This window comes from Dama dama, chromosome 12, assembly GCF_033118175.1.
Source record: "Dama dama isolate Ldn47 chromosome 12, ASM3311817v1, whole genome shotgun sequence".
Classification (NCBI taxonomy): Eukaryota; Metazoa; Chordata; class Mammalia; order Artiodactyla; family Cervidae; genus Dama; species Dama dama.
Genome location: NC_083692.1, coordinates 17,051,466 through 17,079,247, shown reverse-complemented (window position 1 = coordinate 17,079,247; position 27,782 = coordinate 17,051,466). Strand labels below are relative to the sequence as shown.

Sequence of the window (27,782 nt, the reverse complement as noted above, 5' to 3'; positions counted from 1 at the left end):
TGAGCTTCTGGAGACCAGCTCCATCCCAAGGCTCTAGAGGGGCCTCAGTCTGAGTTACCTCATAGCATGAGCTCCGGTGTGATGGAAACAGGATCCTTATGAATCACAAAGGACACTCCTATCACTCAGAAAAGTCCGGAGTTTAGAGCTCTGTGCCAGGAGCCAGGGACAAAGACTAAATACATTTTTTTATACCACAGGTACTGTGAACAATCAAATTCATAGAGACAAAATGTAGAATGGTGGTTTTGGTGGGGCTGGGGCAGAAGGGTGTGAGGAGCTCATGTTTAATGGATACAGAGATTCAGTTTGGGAAGATGAAAAGTATTGGCGATGGATGGAGGCGATGGTTGCACAATAATACGAATGTGTTTAATGCCGCTGAACTATACAGTTAGGAACAATGAAAATAGTAAAGGTTAGGCCATATATGTGTGTGTATATACATGTATGTATTCTACTACAAAGAAACAAGCTACACACTGCTGGTGTCTGGAAACTTCTAGAAAGGCCATCACCTTGTCAGTCTCTGCTGGAGGAAGGCAGTCCTTGCCCTTCTGTGTAATGGCTGAGTTTCTGTGGATACTGGCCTCTGTTTCCCCATGGTTTGTGTTTCTCCGCTTCCTTAACTTTTCTCCTGTCCTCTTCCCCTGTTCCTCCACCTCCTCTAAATGGGAAGCTTGCCAAAGGACTGGAACCTTGACTAATACATCTTCCCCGTGTCTCAGGGCTCTGGGCATAACAGGCGCTTACGAATGGTCAGACTTACTAGTAAACAAGTGTTCCTTTCCTGACGGGAAGTAAGGTGACCAGTCAGGTAGCTGAGAGCTCAGGTGGTTGTCGAAAGGGACTCTCATGCCCAGATTGTCTTGCTGACATGACTCAATCTTATTCCTTCAGTGGAAAAATCTATTCAGTCCTTACAGGGCGCCTTGAACTCTGCTGGGCCCACGATGGTTAGAACACCATCTTTAGCCCTGCTGTGTACTCTTGGGCAGGACCTTAACGTTTCTAACTTTTGGCTTCTTTTTTTGTAAGATGGAGATAATATTGAAAGAAAGCATTAGTCGCTCAATTGTATCCGACTCTTTGTTACCCCGTGGACTGTAGCCCACCAAGCTCCATCCATAGAATTCTCCAGGCAAGAATACTAGAGTGGGTTGCCAATCTCTTATCTGGGGATCTCCCCGACCCAGGGATCAAACCCAGGTCTCCTACAGTGCAGGCAGATTCTTTACCATCTGAGCCATCTGGGAAGCCTGCAGGAGATAATATTGGCTAATGGCCATGAACTTGGGAAAACTTGGGGGAGATGTGAGAGACGGGGGAGGCCTGGCGTGCTGTAGTCCATGGGGTCACAAAGAGACACGACTGGACAACTGAACAGCAACTGCAAAAGGTGGATGAGAGGAGTAAGGAGGTCATTTAGTGAGCAGAGTTTATCTGCTAAATGAAGAACAGATGCTGTCACTACTCAACACAGATAATTGGCTGCTGATCTGGAAAGAGAGACCAACACTTAAATGTTCATTATACCGTGTGGCAGGCTTAAGGGTCCACGCCTACAGGACATTCAGGGCTCACTCTGTGGGAGGACACGCTCCAGAGTGAATGTCCGGGGGACCCAGCCGGACAGCGTTCCCAAGGAGGTGACAGTTATGAGCCGATTCTCCATGAATGAAGTGACCAGGAATTGGGTGAACAGGGAAGAGTGGGCCTTTCTAGAAGTTTCCAGGCAGTGTCCTGATGGGGACTTGTTCCTCTTGAGAACTACTTAGACTAAAAGCTGTGCTGGTGCTGGGAGACGGTGTTACCTTCCCAGTGTGTGGTTGATGGAACCTGTCATTTGTGGTGAAGATTTTAGAGTCTCGGGGAGCGGGGTGGGGGGGGGATACATGTACGGGGCCAGCTCCCATGCATCAGACTTCAGTCTTACAAACCTAAGACCCTACTGAAGTGGGGATGGTGCCCAGGCTTATCAGGTGGACACAGCCGCTTTCCACTGCCTGATTCTTGATGTTTATCCAACAAAGCTGTTAACAGGATGTCCTTCCCTTGCCTTCACCTCCCCCTACCCCCGACATCAAACAGCCCTGTGTGAGTTGGTTGGATCCCTAGCAGAGATCCCTATCAGGGCTTTTCCCCCAGTGGCTCAAACAGTAAAGAATCTGCCTGCAATGCAGGAGACCCCGGTTCAATCTCTGGATTGGGAAGACCCCCTGGAGAAGGAAATGAAAACCCATTCCAGTATTCTTGCCTGGAGAATTCCATGGACAGAGGAGCCTGGTGGGCTATACAGTCCATGGGGTCACAAAGAGTCGGACACAACTCAGCGACTAACACTGTCAGAGATGATAAAGAGCTATGGGGTTAAGGTGCAAGTGGGTGTTTGCTCTCCTTTCTTTCTTTTCCGTCTCTTGACTTCTGTCTAGCACCATCCCAAACTTAACCCAGGGGAGCATCTCCCTTCTCTTGTTTGTTCCGGACTAAGGGCCTTTGTCTTTGCTGAGTCATTCAGGGGTGGGAAGTATCCTGCAGGGTCTGGCGGCCCATCAGGACTCCTCTGCCTCTTCCCCCTTTTTCAAGCATCTCTCTTTTTCTCTGCTGTTGAAATCTGTAGCTTGACCTCTGAGCCACACATGGTTGGAGATGAGGGCTTGCCCCAGCATGAGGACAGAGTGTACCAGGGCACTGTGCATTTGCAGGAGGGTATTGGGAGTAGGGCTGGCTTTCCGTTGCTCATCAACTTCTCGGGATTAGACAGAGTGTCCCGGAACCATGAGTGGAGTGGTGTTTGCTTTGGCTCCCATCTGAGTCTTTCTCTAGAGAGGAGGTGAACACAAATCCCTTTCGTTACCAGGTGATCACTCTTGATTGGACAACTCTGCTGACTCCAGGAGGAAGGGGGATAGAAGCTGGAGCAAGATTGGGGAGTTACTTTTCTTCCTCTTCCTCTCCCCTGGACATTCCTGATCTCTACTCCCACGGTGCTGTGTTGGCCTGGCTGCGTCTGCCCTGCTGGCTCTGGACGCAGCTGTCTCTGCTCAGGGCCATTTGCTGTGCCCACCAACTCAGAAATGTAGGAAGTGAGGTGCCATGAGTCATGGCCTTAAAGCAGGGTCTGTCGCACCTAGCTGTTTGTTTGGGGTGGCAGCTCCCCCTTGAGCAATCCTCGCCTCCTCAGACCTTTGACCTGGGCTTCCTGTTTGGCGCTCGACATGTTTGTGGAGCCACTCAGTGAACTCAGAGGCCCATTTGTTTTCTGTCAAGGAGCTAGGCAGGAGCACGCCATGGTCCCACCATCTGCTCCTGCCTGGGACTCCAAGGGAGGCAGCAGCTGAGAATTAGCTCTTGATTTCTGTCCTTGGGGGGTGCTAAGTCACTTCAATCATATTCAGCTCTGTGTAACCCTATGGGCCGTAGCCCATCAAGCTTATCTGTCTTTGGGGTTTCCCAGGCAAGGATACTGGAGTGGGTTGCCATGCCCTCCTCCAGGGGATCTTCCCGACCCAAGGATCGAACCCTCATCTCCTCTGTCTCCTGCATTGGCAGGCGGGTTCTTTACCACTAGTGCCACCTGGGGAGTCCTCAGAGCAGTGAAGGGCCATTGTTTCTCAATGAGCTCCATGAATCTCCAGCATCAGCATCCTCCAGAGGGGGAAGGGGAGGATGTTTGTTAGATATGCAGATTGCCAGGCCTAGGGGGCCAGATCCAAGGAATTACCCTCTCCAGGATGAGACTTTAGAATCTGTGGTTTTAATTCTCCACCGGGGACTGTGATACGCCCTGAAATTTGAGAACTCCTGATATGGGAGCCATGGGACCCTGGCCCGGTTCTGCCAGCCCCTGTCTTTGGGGCCTCTGGTTGGACACCTGCCCTCTTGGGGCATCAGTTTCCTTATCTGTAAGGAGGAAGCCAGCCTCACAGGTGGACACCCAAGTTCAACAAGGTGTGAAAGCTCCTGATCCCGAGGAGCCTCCACAGACAGTCACTGAGTACACATCCGTCTTCTCCCTGCCCACCAAACTCAGGTTTGCAGCACTCCTTCAGGTGCCTCTGGGTCTAGGCCTTTCTTTCAGCTCAGCTGCTGTCCTAGGAATACTGCTCACTGATCCTCCTCCCTGACGCCATAGGTCAGGAAGGAACTTAAGCAGACCTGCCTGTCCACTCCCTCCACTAATGCATTAGGTTGGTGCTGGCATCACCAACCACCCTTCTAGAAATAGGCCACCCCCCACAAGACCTTGTTTATAGAAAACAGGCCAGAAGAGGCCCTGGTGGGCATGCGGTGGGGACTGAGAACATGCAGATGGAAAAATAGACAACTGGTGTTCTGGTTTTACCCTTTATCTTTGGGGCATTGTCTTCTCATTGCTGAAGGGAGATTCCAGAGCATATATTTGCCATCGAGCAACATGTCACCCAGGGCCTCAGGAGCATGGGCGTGGTGGGTGGAGGAAAAATGCAGCTTGGCCCAGCCCTCCTACTAATCTTTTCCACTTTTTATGTGTCAGTGGGCCTCCTGAGAAAATCCCCTCCACCTGCTTCCTCAGCAGCCCTGGAAGCTGGTCCTGGGAAGAGTGGCAGGTGGAGAAGCTCCTCCTTCTTTGAGACTGGCTGACTTGGGGGGTGAGACCTGGGAAGACCTGACTGCCAAGAGGCATTCTCAGCCTCTAGCCTTGGGACAGGCATCTTGATAATGCCTTGCTTTATTTGTGGAGTAAAGACAGCCCTAGGGCTTCCCTGTGTCTCAGTGGTAAAGAATCTGCCTGCCAAGCAGGAGATGCAGGTTTGATCCCTGGGTCAGGAAGATCCCCTGGAGCAGGGAATGGCAACCCACTCCAGTATTCTCGCCCAGAGAATTCCACGGACAGAGGGGCCTGCTGGGTTACAGACTATGGGATCGAAAAAGAGGGAGCAACTATACAACGACAATGACAGTCCTCCTTGGAAATGTTTGGTTCTCTCAAGGCTACTGTGAGGGAAAGGAAGTTGTGTTTGCAGGGGTCAGACCACTGTGGTAATTTTGTTGAGAGACACCCAGAAATATTGACATTGTCTCCAGTTACTGTACTGCCTCTTTACTCACTGTCCTCTGTATGCCCTGGATGGCTCCTGTCTTCAATGTAGGCAGTAGCAGCTGTGGCAGAACACAGAGCTGACTTAGTCCTCACTCTCAGGAGACGGGTCCTGGGGATAAGATGTCTTCTCCTCAAGGCCTAGTGGTCCTGGGGTTACCACATTTTCTCCCAGGCCCCTTACAGTTGGGCTTTCCTGGTGGCTCAGTCGGTAAAGAATCTGCCTGCAATGCAGAAGACCAGAGTTTGATCCCTGGGTCAGGAAGATCCCCTGGAAAAGGAAATGGCAACCTACTCTGGTGTTCTTACCTGGGAAATCCCATGGACAGAGAAGCCTGGTGGACTACAGTCTATGGGGTCACAAAGAGTCAGACACGACTGAATGACCAAACCACCACCACCAACCACCTAAGGGTGATGCTGATCCATGGTAACAAGTGGGGACTGGTGGGGCTCAGACCATCTTTGTGGCTGTGATAATTGACTTTTCTCTCTCTAAAATTCTTCTGTCTCTCCTTGGGGAACAGAGGACCCCATCATCTGTCCCAGGAGTGCTAACCTTGTATTCTCATGCTATTCCACAAAAATCTACATCCTTTACTAGGGCGTCCCCACTGTGGGCCAGATCTCTGTCCCTTGCGAGTAACTGACACAGGCCCCTGGCCATCAGTCCTTGTTTCTTTTTGAATTCTGTTTATACTGGATTGCATCCATTCCAGCCAGCCTCTGGGTGTTTCCCCAGTTGAGAGACCACAGGTAATGTGACAAATGAGAGTCAGTGAATGAAAGCTCTAACCCCCTTGGCTGTCTGTCTTATGTGGTACAACCTTGGATGAAGGGTTACATTGGCTGGTTGGTTTGTTGTTAAGTTATGTCTGACTCTTTGTGACCCTATGGACTGTAGCGTGCCAGGCACCTCCATCCATGGAATTTCCCGAACAAGAATACTAGAACAGGTTGCCATTTCCTTCTCCAGGAGATCTTCCCAACCTGGGGACTGAACTCATGTCTCCTTCTTGGCAGGCAGATTCTTTACCACTGAGCCACCTGGGAAGCCATTAAGGCCTTTGTGTATGTGTGCTAAGTCTCTTCGGTGGTGTCTGACTCTTTGAAACCCTATAAATTGTAGCCCACCAGGCTCCTCTGTCCATGGGATTCTCCAGGCAACGATACTGAAGTAAATTGCCATGCCCTCCTCCAGGGGATCTTCCTGACCCAGGAATCGAACCCACATCTCTTACATCTCCTACATTAGCAGGCGGGTTCTTTACCACTAGCGCCACCCAGGAAGCCCATTAAGGGCTATACTCTCCATTTATAGGGCCAAGCACTCTGACCTTTATGTCAGTTCTTGGGAGCTATGGTTTCTTTGAGACAATGCACCACAGCCTTTATTTACTGACTGAACAAATATTTCTTGAATGTCTACTCTGTGCCAACCCACATTCTGAGCTCTGAGGAAAGAGTTGTTGTTGTTCAGTCACTCAGTTGTGTCCGACTCTTTGGGACCCCATGGACTTTAGCAATAGAAAAGAAAAGTTCCTGAATTCACATCTGAGAGAAGAGGGATTAGACTCTAAGCTTGATGGAGTGACTGGTGGTGGAAGCATTGGGCCAAGTAGGAGGGGAGCTGGGTAACTCCCTAAATCCCAGGCCAGAACTCATGGCATTGCTTTCCAGGGATGGTGGTAGATATGGGTAATTAATAGTTTTTCTGGTGCAAGGTTTAGATTTCTTTTTCTTTCCAGATCTCTCTGGCACCATGAGGCAGGGCTTAATGAAGTTGGCATCTTAGGGAAAAACTACCTAGGGCCCAGCCTGTCTCTTTCTGGAGGCTCAACCTGAAATGGGAGGAACTGGGTCTGGTTCGTGGCAGCCTTTTAAGAAACCACTCTTCCAGGGCCTGCCTGTGAGTAAGCCCTCTGATCTGAGTTTCACCTCTGAAAGTCAGAAGTGGGGGTCTTTCAACCAAGAAAGCCCAATCAGACTCGGAAGAAAACTTGGGAGTATTAGAAACATGTATGGTCACATGAGGGGCTTCCCTGGCAGCTCAGCTGGTGAAGAATCTGTCTGCCGTGCAGAAGACCCAGGTTTGATCCCTGGGAAGATCCCCTGGAGGAGGGTATGGCAACCCACTCCAGGATTCTTGCCAAGAGAATTCCATAGACAGAGGAGCCTGGCGGGCTAATGGGGTTGCAGAGTCAGACACGACTGAGCGACTAAGCATGCACACATGGTCACATGAGCTGCTTTCAGGAATGACCGCAAGTGACATATCAGACAAAGGAAACAGTTCTTCTGCTTTGAGCTATTTCACCATCTGTCGCCAGGCAGGGAGTGGTGAGGTTGAGCATGGGAACAGCACACAAGACATGTGAGTTCAACTGTTGGCTGCTGCGGGCTGGCATCTGGTTGGGGGTTGGTGGAAGTGCCAGAGCATCTCAATGGAGCTTTTTATTTTATTCAAGAGTTGGAGAAAGTGAGGTCTGCATCTGCGCCTTTCCTGGCCTGGTGGTTAGAAAGATGTCCCTTTTCTTTCCTCTTCCCCAACTGAGTCACTGGGGAAGTTCTAGGAGCCTGTGGTCATTGGCTGTCTGCTCTGTCATGAGAGGGACCTTTGGGTGGAGAAGTCAGCCATGAGTCAGGCACTTGGGGAAAGGGGAGCAGAGGCTGGAAAGTGGGGGCAAAGGCTGCTCTCATCTAGACCAGGACTGAGCCTTTGCTGATGTCACCACAAGCACAATTTCAGGAGGAACACCTACCCTTAAAAGGAGGCGTGTGTGCCCCAGGAGCCTTCCGAGGTGATGACTGAAAGCAGCACAAATATGAAGCAGAGCTAAAAAAAAAAAAAAAAAAATCAAGCCCTTTGTCAAAAAAATTAATCAGAATTTCCCTGTAGAACTCAGACCCCTCCCCTAAACTTAGCACCTTCCCTGTTTAGAGCCCAGGGTACCTCTGCTACCTGCCCTCTGCCAATAATGAGGAGGAAACCCATCCCCAAGGCTGTAGGACAAGACCAAGGTGCGTTGGCTACTTAGAAGCTTGGTAGTACTCTTCGTCTTGCATTTATCTCCTCCCTTACCTTTTAGTGTGGTGCTTCATATCAGTGGGTGTTCAGTAAATCTTAAGTGTAGGTTTGAGGGTGGGTGGTTGATCAGCCTACATTCCAGGGACCCCCCCCCCCCCCGTGTCTGATCTTGGGGAGCTCCAAATTGGGGGTCTTCCCTGTGTCTTTCCACCCTGCATCTGCTTTCTTTTGGTGGTCAACTCTTGCAGTTCAGCAAATTGCTACTCTGCCCAGCTTCTTTGCTATAGCAGAGACTGGCAATACTTGATTTAGGCTTGAGTTCTGGAGTTCTGAAAGTCTTCTCTGTTCAGAAGATATTTCCTGAGCCTCGTCTCTGTTCTTGGCAGAGTACTGGGCGTAGTATGGGGAGGGGGTCACACAAGGAAAGGTTTGTCAATGTCCCTGTCCTCATGGTGCTAAAATCTAGCTGGAGAGATGACAAATAGCCTACATGGAAGACAATCAGAAGTCAAGCATATAAGAACAAGAAACCCCATAGGGGTTGACTAAGTGGTCAACAGTCAGACTGTAGCTGGAACCATATCTCCTGATTGCTTCCTCCAATAGCTAGACTCATGGGAGGTGCTTGAATGATAGCATTGCACCTGTAAGACTGGAGATGTTATCAGGTCTCTGAGGAAGTGACTTCCATGAAATTTGCCCAGTTCGTCAAGGGACTTGGTTTCAGATTGCCATGGGCTTGCATCTCAGTTCTGCCTTTAAAAGCTTGGGCAAGTTACAGTGTTCTCCTCTATAAAAACCAAACCAGAGATAATCTTGCCAATTTTAGGGAGTTTTTGTAAGGAATTAAATGAAATAGCATGAAAAATCCTTTAGCAACTGGCTAGCACACAGTGGGTGCTCATTATGTGTTTGTTTATTTCCTTCCGTCTGCTTTGAGTTAACAGCTAGGACTGGAATGTTCAGCCAAATGGTTAAGGCTACGGACTCTAGTAGCCATGACCTGAACTTGAAGCCTAGCATAGAACACTTGCTGTTGTTTGACCTTGGACAAGCTACTTAAATGCTAGTTTTCTCAATTTTAAAAAAGAGATTTGGGGACTTCCTTGGTGGTTGAGTGGTTAAGAATCCGCCTTCCACTACAAGGAACACATTCGATCCCTGGTCAGGAAACTAGGATCCCACATGCCATGGGGCAACTAAGCCTACGCACCACAACGAAAACCCAGCCCAGCCAAAACAGCATAAAAAGCAAAACAACAACAAAAAGGGATTAAAAGAGGGTGTGTGTGCATACATGTACAGTATTTAGTGGCACCTAGGCCGGCAGCTGTGGCGTGGAGAGCACAGTGAGTCAGCCTTGATGGAGTTTCTGACCTTCCCTGGGAGGCAAGTCTTCAGGCCGTCCTGGTTTCCCTGGTGCTCCTCCTGCCTTCACCTAACCTCTTTTCCTCAAGTGCCTGCTAAGTTGCTTTAGTCGTGTCTGACTCTTTGCCTGCTAGGCTCCTCTGTCCATGGGATTCTCCAGATAAGAATACTGGAGTAAGTTACCATGCCCTCCTCCAGGGGATCTTCCTGACCCAGGGATCAAACCCATATCTCTTACTTCTCCTACATTGGCAGGTGGGTTCTTTATCACTAGTGCCACCTGAGGGACTGAGGAAATCCAAGAGTGTCCAGGTTATGTAAGCCACCAGCGCAATCACAGATTTGAAGACAGACCCTGTGATGAGGGGAGGGGACTCTAAGGGAGTCTAGAGTCTGACCAGCTGTGACACTGCTTCCCAAGTTCTTAGGGGCCTAAGCTTAGCCTTTTAAATCCATAAACCTCTTTCATGGGTGATTTGTCCCCGAATCAATGAGACTGTTTTCGTTCCTGAAGGTCTGCTCCATCCTTAATCCCGAGTTGGCTTTTGCAAAAGAAGCCAGGGGCTTGGATTTGGGAATTTCAAAAATACATTCATGTGAACAGGCTTTGCTTGCACATTATTGCTGACTGTGATATGTTCCTAGGAGCTGCCAGCTGGTCCTGGGTGGCTTGTCCTCACGATTAAACCGTTGTTCGAGTTCAGGATTTCAGTGCCCAGCAGCCGCCTCGCTCCTTTCTGGGGCATCCAAGACTCAGTCCCAGGACTGCCTCTGAGCCTGCTCACATTCAAAGGTGGCTTTCCTGCAGTGTGCCGTCCCGCCCTGCGGACCCGGAGCCTTTTCTGTGCGTCATTTTGCCCAGATTAGTTATGCCTTGATCACTGAGGTGCAGTGTTTTCACTAAGGTGTAAACAATGGTCTAAGTGACCCTGGCCAGGGGGAGAGAGAGGTATTAATAGTAGCAGAATTTTGTATTAAGTGTGCCGACTTGCCTCAGCAGCACCACTTTCTGGTGTTTAAATGCACGCAGCAGTGTGTAGGGATGGACCTTGAGTGTTGAAGTCACTTCTGGGTTTTGCCCAGACAGGGTGTAGTGGTGGCCTCCCTGCGGGTGGCCCTGCTGTCCATGTCTGCGGTACCAGAGTCCAGATATGCAGCCCAGGAGTGGGTGGGTCTGTGCATATGGGATGGAAATTTGACATACTGCTTTTTGAAGCACCTTTTGGTGCTTCCCTGGTGGCTCAGACGGTAAAGAATCTGCCTGCAGTGTGGGAGGCCTGGGTTCAATCTCCAGGAAGATCCCCTGGAGAAAGAAATGGCAGCCCACTCCAGTATTCTTGCCTGGAAAATTCCATGGATAGAGGAGTCTGGCGGGCTACAGTCCATAGGGTGGCAAAGAGTCGGACACAACTGAACAGCTAACACTTTCACTTTAGTGCCCCTAAACTCTGTATGGACTGAAATGACCCTTTATGAAAGAACATTTTCGTATGTTTGTCTATGTATGTTCTTCTCAACTGTTGTTCTCCGTGATCTTTAGTTTCTGATTAATCTGTAATGATTAATACATCATTAAGATCATCGCTAATGTATATAGACATGTGTAGATACACACCTGTTCATGGTCACCCATCGCATAAAAACAGCCTTGTGGGAATGACATCGTGCTGTGTGCTTTAAGATTGCTCGTAGGGGCGGATCAGCTTTAAGCAAACCTGGTGTATGGAAATCTAGATTGAACACAGATTTATCTTTCATGTGGTGCTAGTTTAAAAGAAACCTTCAACTATGTTCTTTTTAAAACCACACTTTCTCTAAGAGCCTTGTCTAGACAGTTTTAAGTTTCCAGCCACATCATTCCCCAGGTCTGGGTTCACAGCTAGTCTGGAAAGGAAGTGATGTTTTCTGACATTCCAGTAAACTGTAGGCCTTTCGTTTAATGCCCATTTATCGAATAAACCCCTGTCCTGTTTACCAGGCAGCAGACTAATGTCAGAAGAAAGAGTGAAATTTAAAGGACTCAAGGAGTTAGGTCAAGGAAGTCAGGCCTCCCTGAAATAATCAAGGACTCAGAGAAGGAGCTGAGGGTAAGATGGGCTCTAAAAGGTTCGAGGAGGGAGACCCTTGCAAGCAATGAATCTGCTGGGATAGAGATGATGAAGGGTTGGACCTGTGAATCATCCAATCGGGGGACATCCAGAGAAGCAGATGGAAATGAGACTGGAGGTGAAGAAAGACAAGAATATCAGGCTGAGGGGTATGTGGACGTGGTCCTCCCTGGGAGAGGGCTGGCTCCTTGAGGGTCCTTGAGCTGGACCCCGTGATCAGAACAGTGCTGAGAAAGGTCTCCCTGAACACACAGTGCAGGCTGGTGGGGGAGAGGTCACATCACCTAAAAGGGACACAGAGGCCAAGTGGGCATCCCAGGGAGGCTGGGGAGGGTCTGGACAGCGTGGATGTGAGAAGGTAGAGGCCAGGGCAACCGTGAGATGAGAGAGGCAGAGAGAAGGAGCAGAGAAGGATGAGGAGGAGAACCAGGGCAGGTGGCTGAGGGGCTGCATCGGTCAACCGAGCACGTCTCATTTGTCCAGGTGTCCTCTCCTCCCAGGCCTGTCACCCGTGCTGTGGGAGAGCGTGGCAGGTGGGAAGGGAGTGAAGCCTCCTGACATACAGCATCCTGTTGGGAAGTCCATTCAGATGGGCCCACTAGTCCTCAGAGCAACCCCCTGAGCTCGAGGGTATGAACTAGGCAGTACAGTACCTTCCTGTGGGCTAGGAAACAGGCAAAATGAAGGGAAATAACATGTCAACATCAGCCTTCTAGTGACTGGCAGAGCTGGGGTGTGAACTCAGACCTTTCTGACCCCAGAGCCTAAGCCCTTAACCGCTGTATAGAGTGATGACAAGTCAGAGGGATACTGGGGTAGAAAGGAGGAATGGGGAGAGGTTTGCTTTGAAATGAACAATGTTCACTCTTAAAATGAACCTCATGGGTGTGAGCTCCTTGAGGAGCAAGGTGATTCCTGGTGAGGACATAAGGAGACCAAGTTGGATGGGAGCCTTCAAGCCTGGGGCTTCTGCTTCAGGGAAACTGCTGACCCAGTAAGGGGACATTTCTGATCCTTGGTCCTAGGGAGCCCTGAAATCCAAGAGATATGTTGTCCTTATCTGGTGACTGTGGCCAAAGGGAAGGAATGAGGCAGTGGGGGCCTAGCCGTGGGGCTGAGAGTGGGCCCAGCTTTCTCTGATCAGCCGATCTGCCTGGGGGAAGAATGGGCTGAGGAGGAATGAGGTTCGGTGGGTGAGAACCTGCTTGCTGACGCGGTTGCCTCCTACCAAGAGGAGCGGCTCCCTCTTGGCCAGTACCTGGGTCTGGAGGATGAGGTGCCTGCGACCCTGGCAGAGGGTTCAGATGGGGACCAGTGGTCTGTCCTGGTTCCGGTAGGACTGAGCCCTCACCATGGTGTTGACACAGAGCCCCCTGCCTTTTGCAAAAGCCCCAGGGTCTTCCTCGGATGGTCTGGGCATGTTCATGACCAGGTAGCTTTGGGGGGGCGGCTTTGTGCCTGGGTTCTGATTCAGTCTGACTTGGGACTTTTCTGAGTGCCCCGTGTGGATGGTGATGGGGACAGTGGTTCTGTGGGTCTCAGAGCAAACATAACACGTGTTGTGCTGTGCTGTGTAGTGGGTTAAGTGTGGACATCTTACCCCAGATGCAGCCTCGCGGTTTCTGGATTAATTTTTGCTCTGCCAAGTGTGTGAGCCAGAATGACAAGTGATGCATGACGCAAGTATGGCTTCCTCCTGTCACCCGAAGCCCTCAGGCTGCACAGGCGTGCTTAACTGGGACATGTGCTCTGCAAATGCTCGTGATCGCAGCTCTTGCAACAGTGTTTAGATGTCATCCTTGCGTTTGCAGAAAGGGCGAAATCAAATCAAAGATAAAAATAGAGTATCTTCCCAGTCTGCATTCCACCCTTCATTCACCCCATTTGGATTATATGTCTTCTTTTGGTTCAAAGTGCACCATTGTATTTAGGCTCCTGGGCTCTGAAGGGTGGAGACTGTGACTGGGTTTGTCTGTGTGTTGTGTACTTTGCCCATGACTATTTGGTTGAGGAGGATAAAACTAGAACAAATGCTGGGGCAAAGGGCAAGTCAGAACCAGTTAGCAGTGATTTTTTTTTTTTTTTTTTTAAGCAGTGACTTTTAATCCTTTACATTCATAGTGTGAGCTTTGCTTTCTTTGTGAGCGTGGAAAGGATGAGGCTCCTACCCTTGGGAGCAGCGTTCTCTCAACTCTTCACATTTTTCTTGACCTCACTTGGGCTGCAGGTCTCTGGTTTTTACCCTGGTGGTGTCCTATCGAATGTGTGACAGAACTCAAAGGAGTGAAAATATAGGCTTCTGTGTCGACTGATGTCACACCAGCAACATTTCCTGGGAGGCAGGAGGTGAGCTGGGGCCCAGAGTCAGACAGAACAGATTTGGGAGCCCAACTCTTATGCTACCAGCCAGTGTGACATTGGCTGGCTACTGACCAGTTTTTCTCATTTTTGTCTTTGTTGTAAGAGCTCGTGGACTAAGTGAAAAATAAGCTGTATTACATGCCCCATGCCTAGTAGATGCTCAAAAGCTAGTTGGCATCCTATCCTCTTCCCAACCCCTGAATCCCGCACCCATTTTCTTCCCTTACCTGGAAGAAACAGCATGGTTTGTAGAAAGAACATGGTCATTAGTGGGCAGACCTGTGTGATTCTACCAGCTCTGTATAGATAAGACCTTCTACCAATATCCATTTGTCCATCCACGCAGCCAGCCAACATGACTGAGTTCCTGCTAAGGGACAGACTCGGGATCTAGGAGCTGGGTGTAGAGCTCTGCACACTCACTGAGCACAGCTTTCAAGAAGCTGGAAAAAGTACGTTCTGAAAAACAGAAGTGGCAGCAGCTTGCAGTGCAATCCCTGTGTTTTAATTTTCATGCAGGGCATGAAAGTACCGCCAAAGCCAACATCCTCCTGGAGAAAGGTCCCTGTGGGACAGCCTTGCCACCTGGCCAGGGCTGCCTCAGGCCTTTAAGCTGATTGCCCCATCCTGAGGCTGGAAATGCACTCATTCAGGCTTAGAGTGTGGACGGAGTGTGGACAGAGGCTGGAGTGGGGCCTCTGAGGGTTCAAGTGTGCAGCGTGGACCCGGCTGGGAGGACCTCCCTCTCGAGGTAGAAGATCACTGGGCATTAGATCCCCCTCCATCAGGGTCCTTTGAGAATGACAGAATCCCAGAACCTTGAGTGATGTCCCATATCTTCCCTCATTCGTGCAAAAGGAACCCTCTGGCATCCTGTTTAACCGCTAGATCTGCAACTTCAAAGTGCTTAGGAAACCAGAGAGGATGTGCAGTGGCCCACCTTCCCAGCTGTGAAGGGTACATTGCCCCTCTATCTTTGGCTGGTTTTTACCCTCAACGTCTTGGAGACCAGCAGTTAAGAAGCGGGACTCAATTCTGATAGATTAATGTAAGTGAGGATCAGATAAAGCTCTAAGGACATGAAATACCTTCTCTCATGGAGGAGCCTGCTCGCTTGGACTTTTCTCTGACTTTTAGCCCTGAAGGGCAATCTAGGCCCCATGAAGGAGGCACTTCTTAGAGACACCAGGAGATCTGGTTTCTTGACTCTGTGTGACCCTGAACAAGTCGCTAAACCTCTATTTGGTCCTCTAATAATGGGTTTCTAAGAGAGGATGATAAAGGCACTCTGAAACTATTGTTCAATCATTTCAACCCACAAATATCTCCATTTGTGTTACCTTTTGTATCTTTCTTTTAATTCTCCCTGCCCCCATTAGATTATAAAGCTCCTTGAAGTACTCTGCCATATACATCTCTGTACTCCCTGCGAAATCTAGCAGAATACATTTCAAAAAGCAGATGTTTTAAAGATCAGTTTGACTTGTTGATTGTATACAGTATACACTGGAAGAATGCTACTCTGAACCTGTTGATGGTGACTTTTGAGACTATTTCAGAGCTAAGAATCACTAGTGACTACCTTGAGTGGCTGTAATTGACCGGCTAGAAAACCAATTGGGATGATGAGCGCATTGGCAGCTAATGATGTTATAATTGTCCTGAAAGCAAATTGCTTCTCTACCTGCTGTTGCTGTCAATTTCAATAACCTTAACACAAAAGAGTTAGCTTCTCTCAATTCTAGAATTTGAATCTTGCATGAGTTTTCAGGCTATGTTCCAGTTTCCACCTTGGTATTTCATGTGGCAGAAGGGTTTGGGGCGTTGTATCACAGCTGGTCACTCCTGAATAATGGTGTTTCTGCTGTCAGAAATACCCAACTGTTAGGTCCCTGAAGTTAGAACTGCAGTGCTCATATGAGATGTTTCAATTTGTTGGCGTATGTGAGTGTGTGTGTGTGTGTGTGTGTGTGTGTGTGTGTGTATTTATAGCCAGTTTGCGTGTGCCTATGTCCTGTGTATATAAATTTACGCAGTTGTGTGAATTCACACCACAGATGCTTTCTTGTTTTTTTTTTCCCTTTTATTTTTATTAGTTGGAGGCTAATTACTTTACACTATTGTAGTGGTTTTTGCCATACATTGACATGAATCAGCCATGAATTTACATGTGTTCCCCATCCTGAACCCCCCTCCCACCTCCCTCCCCATCCATCCCTCTGGGTCTTCCCAGTGCACCAGCCCCAAGCACTTGTCTCATGTATCCAACCTGGACTGGCGATCTGTTTCACATTTGATAATATACATGTTTTGATGCTGTTCTCTCAGGTCATCCCACCCTTGCCTTCTCCCATAGAGTCCAAAAGTCTATTCTATACATCTGTGTCTCTTTTTCTGTCTTGTGTATAGGGTTATTGTTACCATCTTTCTAAATTCCATATATATGTGTTAGTATACTGTATTGGTGTTTGTCTTTCTGGCTTACTTCACTCTGTATAATGGGCTCCAGTTTTATCCACCTCATTAGAACTGATTCAAATGTATTCTTTTTAATGGCCGAGTAATATCCTTTGTGTATATATGTACCACAGCTTTCTTATCCATTCGTCTGCTGATGGGCATCTAGGTCGCTTCCATGTCCTAAAAATATGGAACGCTTCACGAATTTGCGTATCATCCTTGTGCAGGGCCATGCTAATCTTCTCTGTATCATTCCAATTTTAGTATATGTGCTGCCGAAGCAAGCACCACAGATGCTTTCTAAATGACAAAGTTACAGAGTGAACTTAAGCATTTACGTTTGTCAGTGTGGTCACAATGTTTGGCTTCCATCCCTCACTGAATACAAGTTCTTGGGGTTGTAGTGTATAGAATTTATCCCTCAACTGGCCTTTTAGCCACAGGTTAACAGATTCAGTGAAATCAAGAATTTAACAGGAACCAAAAGCAAAACTAGCATTGTTTTACTTTACCATAGAGATGGGAGTATAAAAAATTCTTCTTCATTAATTTGTTGTTAGAAAAAAAAAATGGCCTACAATGAGAGCCCAGCTATAATCTTTTTCAGTGGTTCCCTCATAGCTCAGTCAGTAAAGAATCTGCCTGCAATGCAGGAGACCCAAGTTCGATTCCTGGGCCAAGAAGTTCCCCTGGAGAGGGAAAAGGCAACCCACTCCAGTATTCTTGCTTGGAGAATCCCATGGACAAAGGAGCCTGGCAGGTTACAGTCCATGAGATTCCAAGAGTTGGACACGACTTGGCAACTAAACCACCATTGATAATGATAGTGGTCAAGGGTATGTATGAGTTGAGCTGTCAATCAAAAGAAAGATCTCTGGTGTCTTGAGTGGGGAAACCACCCCTGTTTGGGTTTTAAGGACTGGAAGTTGAGGATTGTTTCTTATTAGGAGTCTCTTAAATGTGTGCCTCTTGGCTACTGATACTACAGTTGATTGTCTCTGTCTTCTATAGCTTGGAATTGCCATTGGGTTCTTGGTCCCTCCTGTCTTGGTACCCAACATCAAAGACCAGGACAAGCTTGCCTACCACATCAGCATCATGTTCTACATAATAGCAGGTGTGGCCACTCTGCTTTTCATCCTTGTCATCATCGGTAAGGTCATTAATAGACCCATGGTGGGTGGGGAGGCAGGGAGGTCCTGCTGACTTGGGTGAGAACCTTGTGAATATGGCCCTGGAACACCATTCTAGGTATCACGTATTTTATAAAACATGTCTATAGAAACTGGAAGCCAAGCTTCCAATGGTCTTCAAATGTTTTAGCCAGAGTAGTTGCTGCCCATACAATGTTAACTGGTCCTGGGTGCTTTGTCAGCCGCTCAGTCAAAGTTAGTTCTAATTACCAGTTTCTCAGTATGACCTTATTAGAATTAATGGGCAGCCTTGATCCGCTTGATGGAACTCTGCTGAGCACTTATGATATCACAGGCCTTGTGCTGAGTGTACCTGATCTCATTGACTCCAGTGGGGGAGTTCCTAGTATCAGTGTCTCTTAACCAAGAGAAATCAGTGACTTAAGAGGAGATAAGGAAATTATTCAAGATTAGATAGTGAATGGCAGAGACTGAATTCTAGCCCAAGCTTCTAACTCCATAATCTACACTTCTGAAATAAAACAGGATTGACCCACAAACACTAAAACTCTCATATATTCACCTGAGAACACCTGGGGCCCACATTTTTAAAATGTTTTGAAAAAATGTGTATAGGATAATGCTCATTATGAAGAAACCTAGAAGATACAAGATAGCATATACAAAAGGATGAGCATTAACCTAGCCTAGAATTAGTTAATCCCAAGCACCAATCCCAGAGAACTACTATTACTCCATGTATACATATTTAATCATTGAGATGTTTGGTTAATATAATTTATATCATCTTTTATTACTCAGATAATAAATAATATCAGATGGGCTGTGATAAAGAGTGTAAAAGAAGTTTTCATTTTCAGTGAGTCAATTGTCTTAAAGGTTAACCAGCTTTCATTTAATATTTGAAAGCTCCACCATACACGTTAAAGGTTTCCTTCCTGCCTGCCAGCCTCACCTCCAGAGTCAAACAGTTTTATGATCATGGACCTCATCCAACTGATCTCACTGTGTTATTCCCTCCCTGGGGTCCACACTGAAAGGAAAGGCTTTTCAGAGTTCACAGAAACTCTTGGACGGAGAACCTGGTGTTTCTGGAAAGGTGAGAAAGGTGTTCCTTTGAAGCTGTGGTTGAAAACAGGAAAGAACATCCTCAGACAGCCTTGAAGTTTCAAATTATAATGTGCTTGCTCAGCTCCAAATTCTTGTGTTTATAGCACGTGAGGGCCTGGTCCTTTGCAGAGATCCTGGAGGTGGGAACTTTCTTCGCTTTACATTTTACTAGTAAGCACTGACCATTGCTCACTGAATAAAGAACTGAAAAATCTTATCCAAATTGTGGTTTGTGGTTGCCCAATCCTTGAACAAACAGCTATTGTTGCCAAGATTAAAAAACAAAAAACAAAAAACACCTCTTGCGTTGATTTCTTTCCCCTGATAGAAGGGGAGGTGAACAGGTCAGACAATGATTGAGAGGTTCCCAGGGGGTGGGGGAAGTTGGCCAGGACTATTTCCGGAAAGGAAGAAGAAAGGCTCTGAAGTCTGGGCTGGAGATTTATCTGGGTGGAGCGGGAAGACCTTTGATGTTCAAGAGAGTAAACCTCATTTCCAAAGCTTCCTCTAACTGGAGACCATCTCCTGACCTTTCAGGAGCATTCTCATGGAGGCTGGGGGTAAAGATGGTGCTTTAGCTGGGGGATCGATTTAAGCGGGCCGCTGGTTAAACTGATGTGGCCCTCAGAGAACTGAACAGCCCTCAGTGCAGTGAAGTGGATTGTACCAGTTCTACTGAAACCAGAACATAAAGAAAATGGTTTTCCCACTGTCCCTCCCTGGTCCATCCTATCAGAGGTCCAGTCCTGCAGGAGCATGTGTTAGTCCTCTGGTTTCTCAGGAGGCAAATGTCTGATTCCCACTCTGAGAAACTAGGGATGGATTCAAGGTCTCTCCAATAGGAGCAGACCATTTCCCTTTTCAGGGAGTGTTTATTGGCAGCATGTGCCAGGTTCTGTGCTCAGCATGGGCAGCCCAGCCCTTTCCCTGGGAGGAGCTCTGGGGCTGAGTCCTCATCTGGGCTCACTAATCCCAGAGCCTCAGCTCTCACTTCCTTTCTGTCCACTGGTTACTTTGGGATTTTTCAGTGCTCTGCCATTTGGTATTTGCCATTTATTACAGGACTCCTTTATTCTTGAGCCCTGCCTAGAAAGTCCAATGATCGCAGCTGTCCAAAGGTCATTAAGAAAAAGTAATCAAAGGACCCGCCCCTCAGCCACAGACAGTGAGATGCAGCTTCAAGAAAGGAGATTATAAAGGATTTAATCAAAGAATTAATATTTCCTTTTGGCATCTGAGCCCCCTTCTCAGATGAGGGAGCCAACTCTCATCCATGTGTCAGCTCTGCAGGAGTAGGACCAAGGGATTTGCAATGATCTCTCTGTTTTTTTTTTTTTTTTTTCCTTTCAGTATTCAAAGAGAAGCCTAAACATCCCCCGAGCAGGGCCCAGTCCCTGAGCTATGCCTTGGCGTCCACTGATGCTTCGTACTTAAGTTCCATCATCCGACTCTTCAAAAACCTCAACTTCGTGCTGCTAGTCATCACCTATGGTAAGATGCACATGTGTCTAGTCATCACCTATGGTAAGATGCACATGTGCCTGGGGTGCGCTGAAGCTGGGCATGTGAGACAAGAGACCTGACGTTTCTGTGCATCTTGCTGTTTCCAGATCCCAAAGGTGTATGTAAAGTCGTCGTTTAGGGTTAAGCAGAAGAGCCAGCTGTGCCCCGGAGTCTTCCCTGTTCCTTTAAGTTCACCTAGGAAACCATTCCTTCCCCTGTCAAGTCACCCGGCAACATGCCGGCTGATCCTCCAAGTCTCATCCCAGTATGTCTGCTGTAAAGCAGTGTTAGGTGACTGTTACTGTGCTGTTCTTAGTACATCTTTGGAGAAGGAAATGGCAACCCTCTCCAGTACTCTTGCCTGGAAAATTCCATGGACGGAGGAGCCTGGTGGGCTACAGTCCGTGGGGTTGCAAAGAGTCAGACAGGACAAGTCATTTTCAGATCTCTTTTCCCGCAAACTAGGAACTCCCTGAGAGTAGGGATTGGTGTCTTTTTACCTGTATAATTCCTCAGCAGTAGGAGGAATTATAGCCTGGTATAGGTACTCCCAACAGTTGTTAGATGGGTGATTGAATGAATGTATGGATGGATGTTTACATGAGTCTTACTACGTGAATCACTCCCCAACCAATCCTTCATCTTCTAACTTGGCTCCCTTTTTGCCTGAATGCAAGACAACATCCACAGTTCATGTAATTTTCTTGGCTTTGGTAAGGTAAGTGTCAGTCTTTTTGCTGGTATATTGGCTTACCTTTCCCGCAAGGTGTTTGCAGCATCTTCTTTCAAATGATTGATGGTAATGTTGTCCCAGACCAGGGCAAGGACACAATCTCAGGGCATTCCATTAAAGGTGTCTTTACAGATCCACCCAGCTCTACCCTATTCACTCTGCCCATGTAACCCTCCAGGGCGGTGTGATTAAAATCATGAGAGTATATCATGCTCAATAACCAGAAGAAAAAAATATGTGAGATTGGTTTGACATGACTTATTCTTAGTGAAATCCCAGTTGGCTATTTGTTGTTCAGTTGCTCAGTCGTGTCTGACTCTTTACAACCCCACGAACTGCAGCTTGCCAGGCTTCTCTGTCCTTCACTGTCTCTTGGAGCCTGCTCAAACTTATGTCCATCGAGTCGGTGATGCCATCCAACCATCTCATCCTCTGTCATCCCCTTCTCCTCCTCTTTCCCAGCATCAGGGTCTTTTCCAATGACTTGGCTATAAGCTTAGGTTTTCTCTAGACTCCCTAACCATGTGTCTTTCAACAATAATAACATTTACTATATGCCAAGATTTTTTTATTTAACTCCCACCACACCAGTGTGCGGTAAGTGGTATCATTTTTCCCATTTTAACAGATGAGGAAACAAACTCAGAGAGGTTAAGTAATACCTCAAGAACACACAGCTTTTAAAGGGCAGAGCCAGGATTCAAACACAGATTTGTCAGACTCCAAAGCCTTAACCATGATTGTCTGTACTCCTTCCTTGAATTTTGCCAGGGCTTCATTTTAAGCTTATCGACGCCCTTTACTTGAATTAAAGTGCTTAGCTGCTGAGGTATTAGATAAGAGGTGGTATCACCCACATTAGAGAGGCACACCTGATTTTCAGACATATGAATGGGTTAGATGAAATAGCCCCAGGTATCTATGTTAGTCTTCAAGGTCTGTGGTCTCCAATCCTCCCTTTCTCCGCCTTCTCACTTCTGAATGTGTCTGCATTCATTCGCAAAACAAAGTTTCTAATTCTCAGGGTGGCCAACTAAAGATAAAAATGGTGATAAAGTGGAGTTGCTCACCACTGAGAGATATTCAAGTGTAGGTAGAACCAACCACTTAGTGGGGATATTGTGGAGAATATCAGGCTATAGATGGATAGTGAAGCATAGTGAAACTTTGGCCACCTGATGTGAAGAACTGGCTCATTAGAAAAGACCCTGATGCTGGGAGAGATTGAAGGCAGGAGGAGAAGGGGACGACAGAGGATGAGATGGTTGGATGGCATCACCGACTCAATGGACATGGGTTTGGGTGAACTCTGGGAGTTGGTGATGGACAGGGATACCTGGCGTGCTGCGGTCCATGGGGTCACAAAGAATCAGACATGACTGAGCGACTGAACTGAACTGTGATGATCTTTTGGTTCCCTTCCAGACTCAGGATTCCATGCTTCTAAGAACTTTCCCTTTTCCCTAGAATTAAACGTCTTGAGTGCATCAGCCTTTGACCACCATAAACCTTACTGCATTCGACGACAGGGCATTTGAGACCTACCATGGAATTCTAAGGCAGATAACTGCTTAATAAATATCTTCTGTGAGTGAGATTGGTGATGGTGGTATTAACCAGGCAGGGACCTCATTCCAGAGGTTTCGCTCTTCGGTGCTAGAGGCTGTTGATGGCAGGGTCAGGTCACTGACCCATGAAAGTAAGAAATAACAACATGTACGAGGAGCAGCACTGTTTGATATGGACTCGGCTCTGGGCCATGCTGGGGGGCAAAGCGGCTTCTTTTCCTTCCATCTTGCACAGCTGGTTGCATCTATGGCCTTCAGTCTGGCAGAATGGTGTTAATTCTGTAGTTCTGGATACTCTTCCTTATCTATCTGGTTAAGTGATAACACAGAGAATAAATGGGTTAACACTTCTGGGATGATGGAGTGAGGACTGTAGATCTTCTGATCCTCCATGAAAACAAAAACACTGGCAGACATTATCAGCATCAGTTATTTCAGGGTTCTTGACTAAAGGCTTAACCCAATGAGCATCTGTTCAAGACAAATGGCTAAATAATGGTAAAGTAGCGGTAAGGAGCAGTGGCTGCACTTTGCTGGAGCAGCCGTGAAGAGATACCCCCACGTCCAAGGTAAGAGAAACCCGATAGGTAGGTGCTGAGAGAGGGCATCAGAGGGCAGACACACTGAAACCATAATAGAAAACTAGCCAATCTGATCACAGGACCACAGCCTTGTCTAACTCAATGAGACTAAGCCATGCCGTGTGGGGCCACCCAAGAAGGACAGGTCATGGTGGAGAGGTCTGACAGAATGTGGTCCACTGGAGAAGGGAATGGCAAACCACTTCAGTATTCTTGCCTGGAGAACCCCATGAACAGTATGAAAAGGCAAAATGATAGGACACTGAAAGAGGAACTCCCCAGGTCGGTAGGTGCCCAATATGCTACTGGAGATCAGTGGAGAAATAACTCCAGAAAGGATGAAGGGATGGAGCCAAAGCAAAAACAATACCCACTTGTGGATGGGACTGGTGATGGAAGCAAGGTCCGATGCTGTAAAGAGCAATATTGCATAGGAACCTGGAATGTTAGGTCCATGAATCAAGGCAAATTGGAAGTGGTCAAACAGGAGATGGCAAGAGTGAACGTCGACTTTCTAGGAATCAGTGAACTAAGATGGACTGGAATGGGTGAATTTAACTCAAATGACCATTATATCTACTACTGTGGGCAGGAATCCCTTAGAAGAAATGGAGTAGCCATCATGGTCAACAAAAGAGTCTGAAATGCAGTACTTGGATGCAATCTCAAAAATGACAGAATGATCTCTGTTCATTTCCAAGGCAAACCATTCAATATCACGGTAATCCAAGCCTATGCCCCAACCAGTAATGCTGAGGAAGTTGAAGTTGAACGGTTCTATGAAGACCTACAAGACCTTTTAGAACTAACACCCAAAAAAGATGTCCTTTTTATTATAGGAGACTGGAATGCAAAAGTAGGAAGTCAGGAAACACCCGGAGTAACAGGCAAATTTGGCCTTGGAGTACAGAATGAAGCAGGGCAAAGGCTGATAGAGTTTTGCCAAGAGAATGCACTGGTCATAGCAATCACCCTCTTCCAACAACACAAAAGAAGACTCTACACATGGACATCACCAGATGGTCAACACCAAAGTCAGATTGATTATATTCTTTGCAGCCAAAGATGGAGAAGCTCTATACAGTCAGCAAAAACAAGACCAGGAGCTGACTGTGGCTCAGATCATGAACTCCTTATTGCCAAATTCAGACTTAAATTGAAGAAAGTAGGGAAAACCACTAGACCATTCAGGTATGACCTAAATCAAATCCCTTATGATTATACAGTGGAAGTGAGAAATAGATTTAAGGGACTAGATTTGATAAACAGAGTGCCTGAAGAACTATGGATGGAGGTTCATGACATTGTACAGGAGACAGGGATTAAGACCATCCCCATGGAAAAGAAATGCAAAAAAGCAAAATGGCTATCTGAGGAGGCCTTACAAATAGCTGTGAAAAGAAGGGAAGCAAAAAGCAAAGGAGAAAAGGAAAGATATTCCCATCTTAATGCAGAGTTCCAAGGAATAGCAAGGAGAGATTAAAAAAGCCTTACTCAGCGATCAATGCAAAGAAATAGAGGAAAACAACAAAATGGGAAAGACTAGAGATCTCTTCAAGAAAATTAGAGATACCAAGGAAACATTTCATGCAAAAATGGGCTCAATAAAGGGCAGAAATGGTATGGACCTAACAGAAGCAGAAGATATTAAGAAGAGGTGGCAAGAATACAAAGAAGAACTATACAAAAAAGATCTTCATGACTTATATAATCACGATGGTGTGATCCCTCACCTAGAGCCAGACATCCTGGACTGTGAAGTCAAGTGGGCCTTAGAAAGCATCACTACGAACAAAGCTAGTAGAGGTGATGGAATTCCAGTTGAGTTATTTCAAATCCTGAAAGATGATGCTGTGAAAGTGCTGCACTCAATATACCAGCAAATTTGGAAAACTCAGCAGTGGCCATAGGACTGGAGAAGGTCAGTTTTCATTCCAATCCCAAAGAAAGGCAATGCCAAAGAATGTTCAAACTGCTGCACAATTGCACTCATCTCAAACACGAGTAAAGTAATGCTCAAAATTCTCCAAGCCAGGCTACAGCAATACGTGAACCGTGAACTTCCAGATGTTCAAGCTGGTTTTAGAAAAGGCAGAGGAACCAGAGATCAAATTGCCAACATTCAGGATCATCAAAAAAACAAGAGAGTTCCAGAAAAACATCTATTTCTGTGTATTGACTATGCCAAAGCCTTTGACTGTGTGGATCACAATAAACTGTGGAAAATTCTGAAAGAGATGGGAATACCAGACCATCTGACCTGCCTCTTGAGAAACCTATATGCAGGTCAGGAAGCAACAGTTAGAACAGGACATGGAACAACAGACTGTTTCCAAATAGGAAAAGGAGTACATCAAGGCTGTATATTGTCACCCTGCTTGCTTAAGTTATATGTAGAGTACATCATGACAAACTCCGGGCTGGAAGAAGCACAAGCTAGAATCAAGATTGCCCGGAGAAATATCAATAACCTTAGACATGCAGATGACACCACCCTTATGGCAGAAAGTGAAGAGAAACTAAAAAGTATCTTGATGAAAGTGAAGGAGGAGAGTGAAAAAGTTGGTTTAAAGCTCAACATTCAGAAAACTAGAATCATGGCATCTGGTCCCATCACTTCATGGGAAATAGATGGGGAAACAGTGGAAGCAGTGTCAGACTTTATTTTTCCTGGCTCCAAAATCACTGTAGATGGTGATTGCAGCCATGATATTAAAAGACACTTACTCCTTGGAAGGAAAGTTATGACCAATCTAGATAGCATAGTTAAAAGCAGAGCCATTATTTTGCCAACAAAGGTCCATCTAGTCAAGGCTATGGTTTTTCCAGTAGTCATGTATGGATGTGAGAGTTGGACTGTGAAGAAAGCTGAGCACTGAAAAATTGATGCTTTTGAACTGTGGTGTTGGAGAAGACTCTTGAGAGTCCCTTGGACTGCAAGGAGATCCAACTAGTCTATCCTAAAGGAGATCAGTCCTGGGTGTTCATTGGAAGGACTGATGCTGAAGCTGAAACTCCAATACTTTGGCCCCCTGATGCAAAGAGTTGACTCATTGGAAAAGGCCCTAATGCTGGGAGGGATTGGGGGCAGGAGGAGAAGGGGACGACAGAGGATGAGATGGCTGGATGGCATCACCAACTCGATGGACATGGGTTTGGGTAGACTCCGGGAGTTGGTGATGGACAGGGAGGCCTGGCGTGCTGTGGTCATGGGGTCGCAAGGAGTCGGATACTACTGAGCGACTGAACTGAACTGAACTGAGCAAGCTTTGTGTTTTAACTTGTCCTATTCCAATCCTCCCTTCCAGACGCTGTGGTAGCCTTGAAAACCAGCAGCTTCCCAGACGTGATAGCTGTGAAAACTAGCAACCTCACAGCCACTGGAGGGGGCCAAACAATTTTGGAGCCCCCCCGCCCCCCAACAAAGTCCTATCCCTGGCTCACTGTTTATTTGACTTCCGTTTCCCTGGAAAGGCTCCATTCAGAGGATTTGCCTATATTTGACCTGACTCAGAGTTTTCCCAGTGGGAAATCACTATGTCCAGGGTATTTATTAAAAGCAGTCATTGTTTAACATCACAAATGCCTGAGGTTGCGATACCAGTTGGGGTCATCAAGAGGCTGGCCAAAGATCTTGAAAGGAAAATCTGGAGAATGAGACAACCAGGGGTCTTTGGAAACCTCTGACATATTCTCAGCAGTCTAGAAATCTGCATGCCCAGAGTTGTGCACATGCCTGGGAAAGACCCAGGGAAGTGCTAAAGTCTCACCTCTGGCTGCACATGAAGCTCTGGGTAAGGGGAAAGTGAAGGCTAGGGCAGAGTTGGCACCACCCTGCTGAAGCATCACAGGCGAATCCCAATGAATACATAGAGGTCCTCAGCAAAGTGGGCAGACTTATGGGCTTAAGATATTTAAGGAAATCTCTGTCTAATCATTAGCCCTAAACTAAGTTAGTAGAGCAGAAACCAGTGGTTGCACATGACAGAGGACACAGATGTTACAAAATGAGTCCAAGAAGGTTATTGAACAAAGAACAACAGCAACAAGTTTGGGGGAAGGAGAAGAATCTCATTTGTAGGGATGACATTATATTAAAAGTGTCCAGTTTCAAAAAATAGAATTTCTTAACATTTTCTCAAAAGCCTAGGGCAATCCCAGTGAGGAGGAATTGAACTAATCTGGTTGTTGGCACACATTTTGTTATAATCAGAAAAACACAAGCCTTTTCTCAATAGAGAGTTGGACTTAGTGACAGAGCTCTTTGCCAACTAGGAAATGATTCTTAGGCTTGATCACAGATTTGGGAAAAAATGTTATTGAGCCATTACTGTGTGTCAGGTACCGTGTAAAGTGCTTTATATACATCTTCAAAAGAAATCCATGACTTAGGTGCTTAACTGCTCCATTTTATACCTAAGGAAACTGAGGCTCTGATTTAATTCCTTGCCTGTGATTAAACAGTAGTAAGCAAGAGAGCTTAGTATAAACTTCTGTCTGTTTCTGAGACCAAAGCCTGTCTTCCTAACCACCACACCACTTTGTCTGCCCATGCAGAAGGGAGCCTCTTGGAGACAGAACCGGGGTTCTGTTTTCAGCCTCAGTTCCCTGAGTGGCTTCTGGATGTGTCTGATGGGGTGGTGGTGATGGATGTCCTTCCTCAGATTCAGTCCTCAGACCGTTTGCTTGGGGCTTGTTTTCTTTGAAGATGAGGATCTGGAGTTCCAG

The 27,782-nt window shown here is 46.9% G+C and overlaps 1 protein-coding gene and 1 non-coding gene across 3 annotated transcripts in view; one reads left to right on the top strand and one right to left on the bottom strand.

Moving 5' to 3' along the window:
• Positions 1-27,782, top strand: part of FLVCR2 (FLVCR choline and putative heme transporter 2) — a 59,001-nt gene that overhangs the window by 10,814 nt on the left and 20,405 nt on the right. For both annotated transcript variants that reach the window (XM_061156586.1, XM_061156585.1), the window contains exons 2-3: positions 17,417-17,558; positions 20,020-20,160. In XM_061156586.1, the coding sequence (XP_061012569.1) occupies positions 17,417-17,558; positions 20,020-20,160 (283 nt within the window). The remainder of the gene's footprint in view (positions 1-17,416; positions 17,559-20,019; positions 20,161-27,782) is intronic.
• On the bottom strand, positions 16,588-16,693 carry LOC133067489 (U6 spliceosomal RNA). Its single transcript, XR_009695281.1, has one exon. It is a non-coding gene; the product is annotated as a U6 spliceosomal RNA (small nuclear RNA).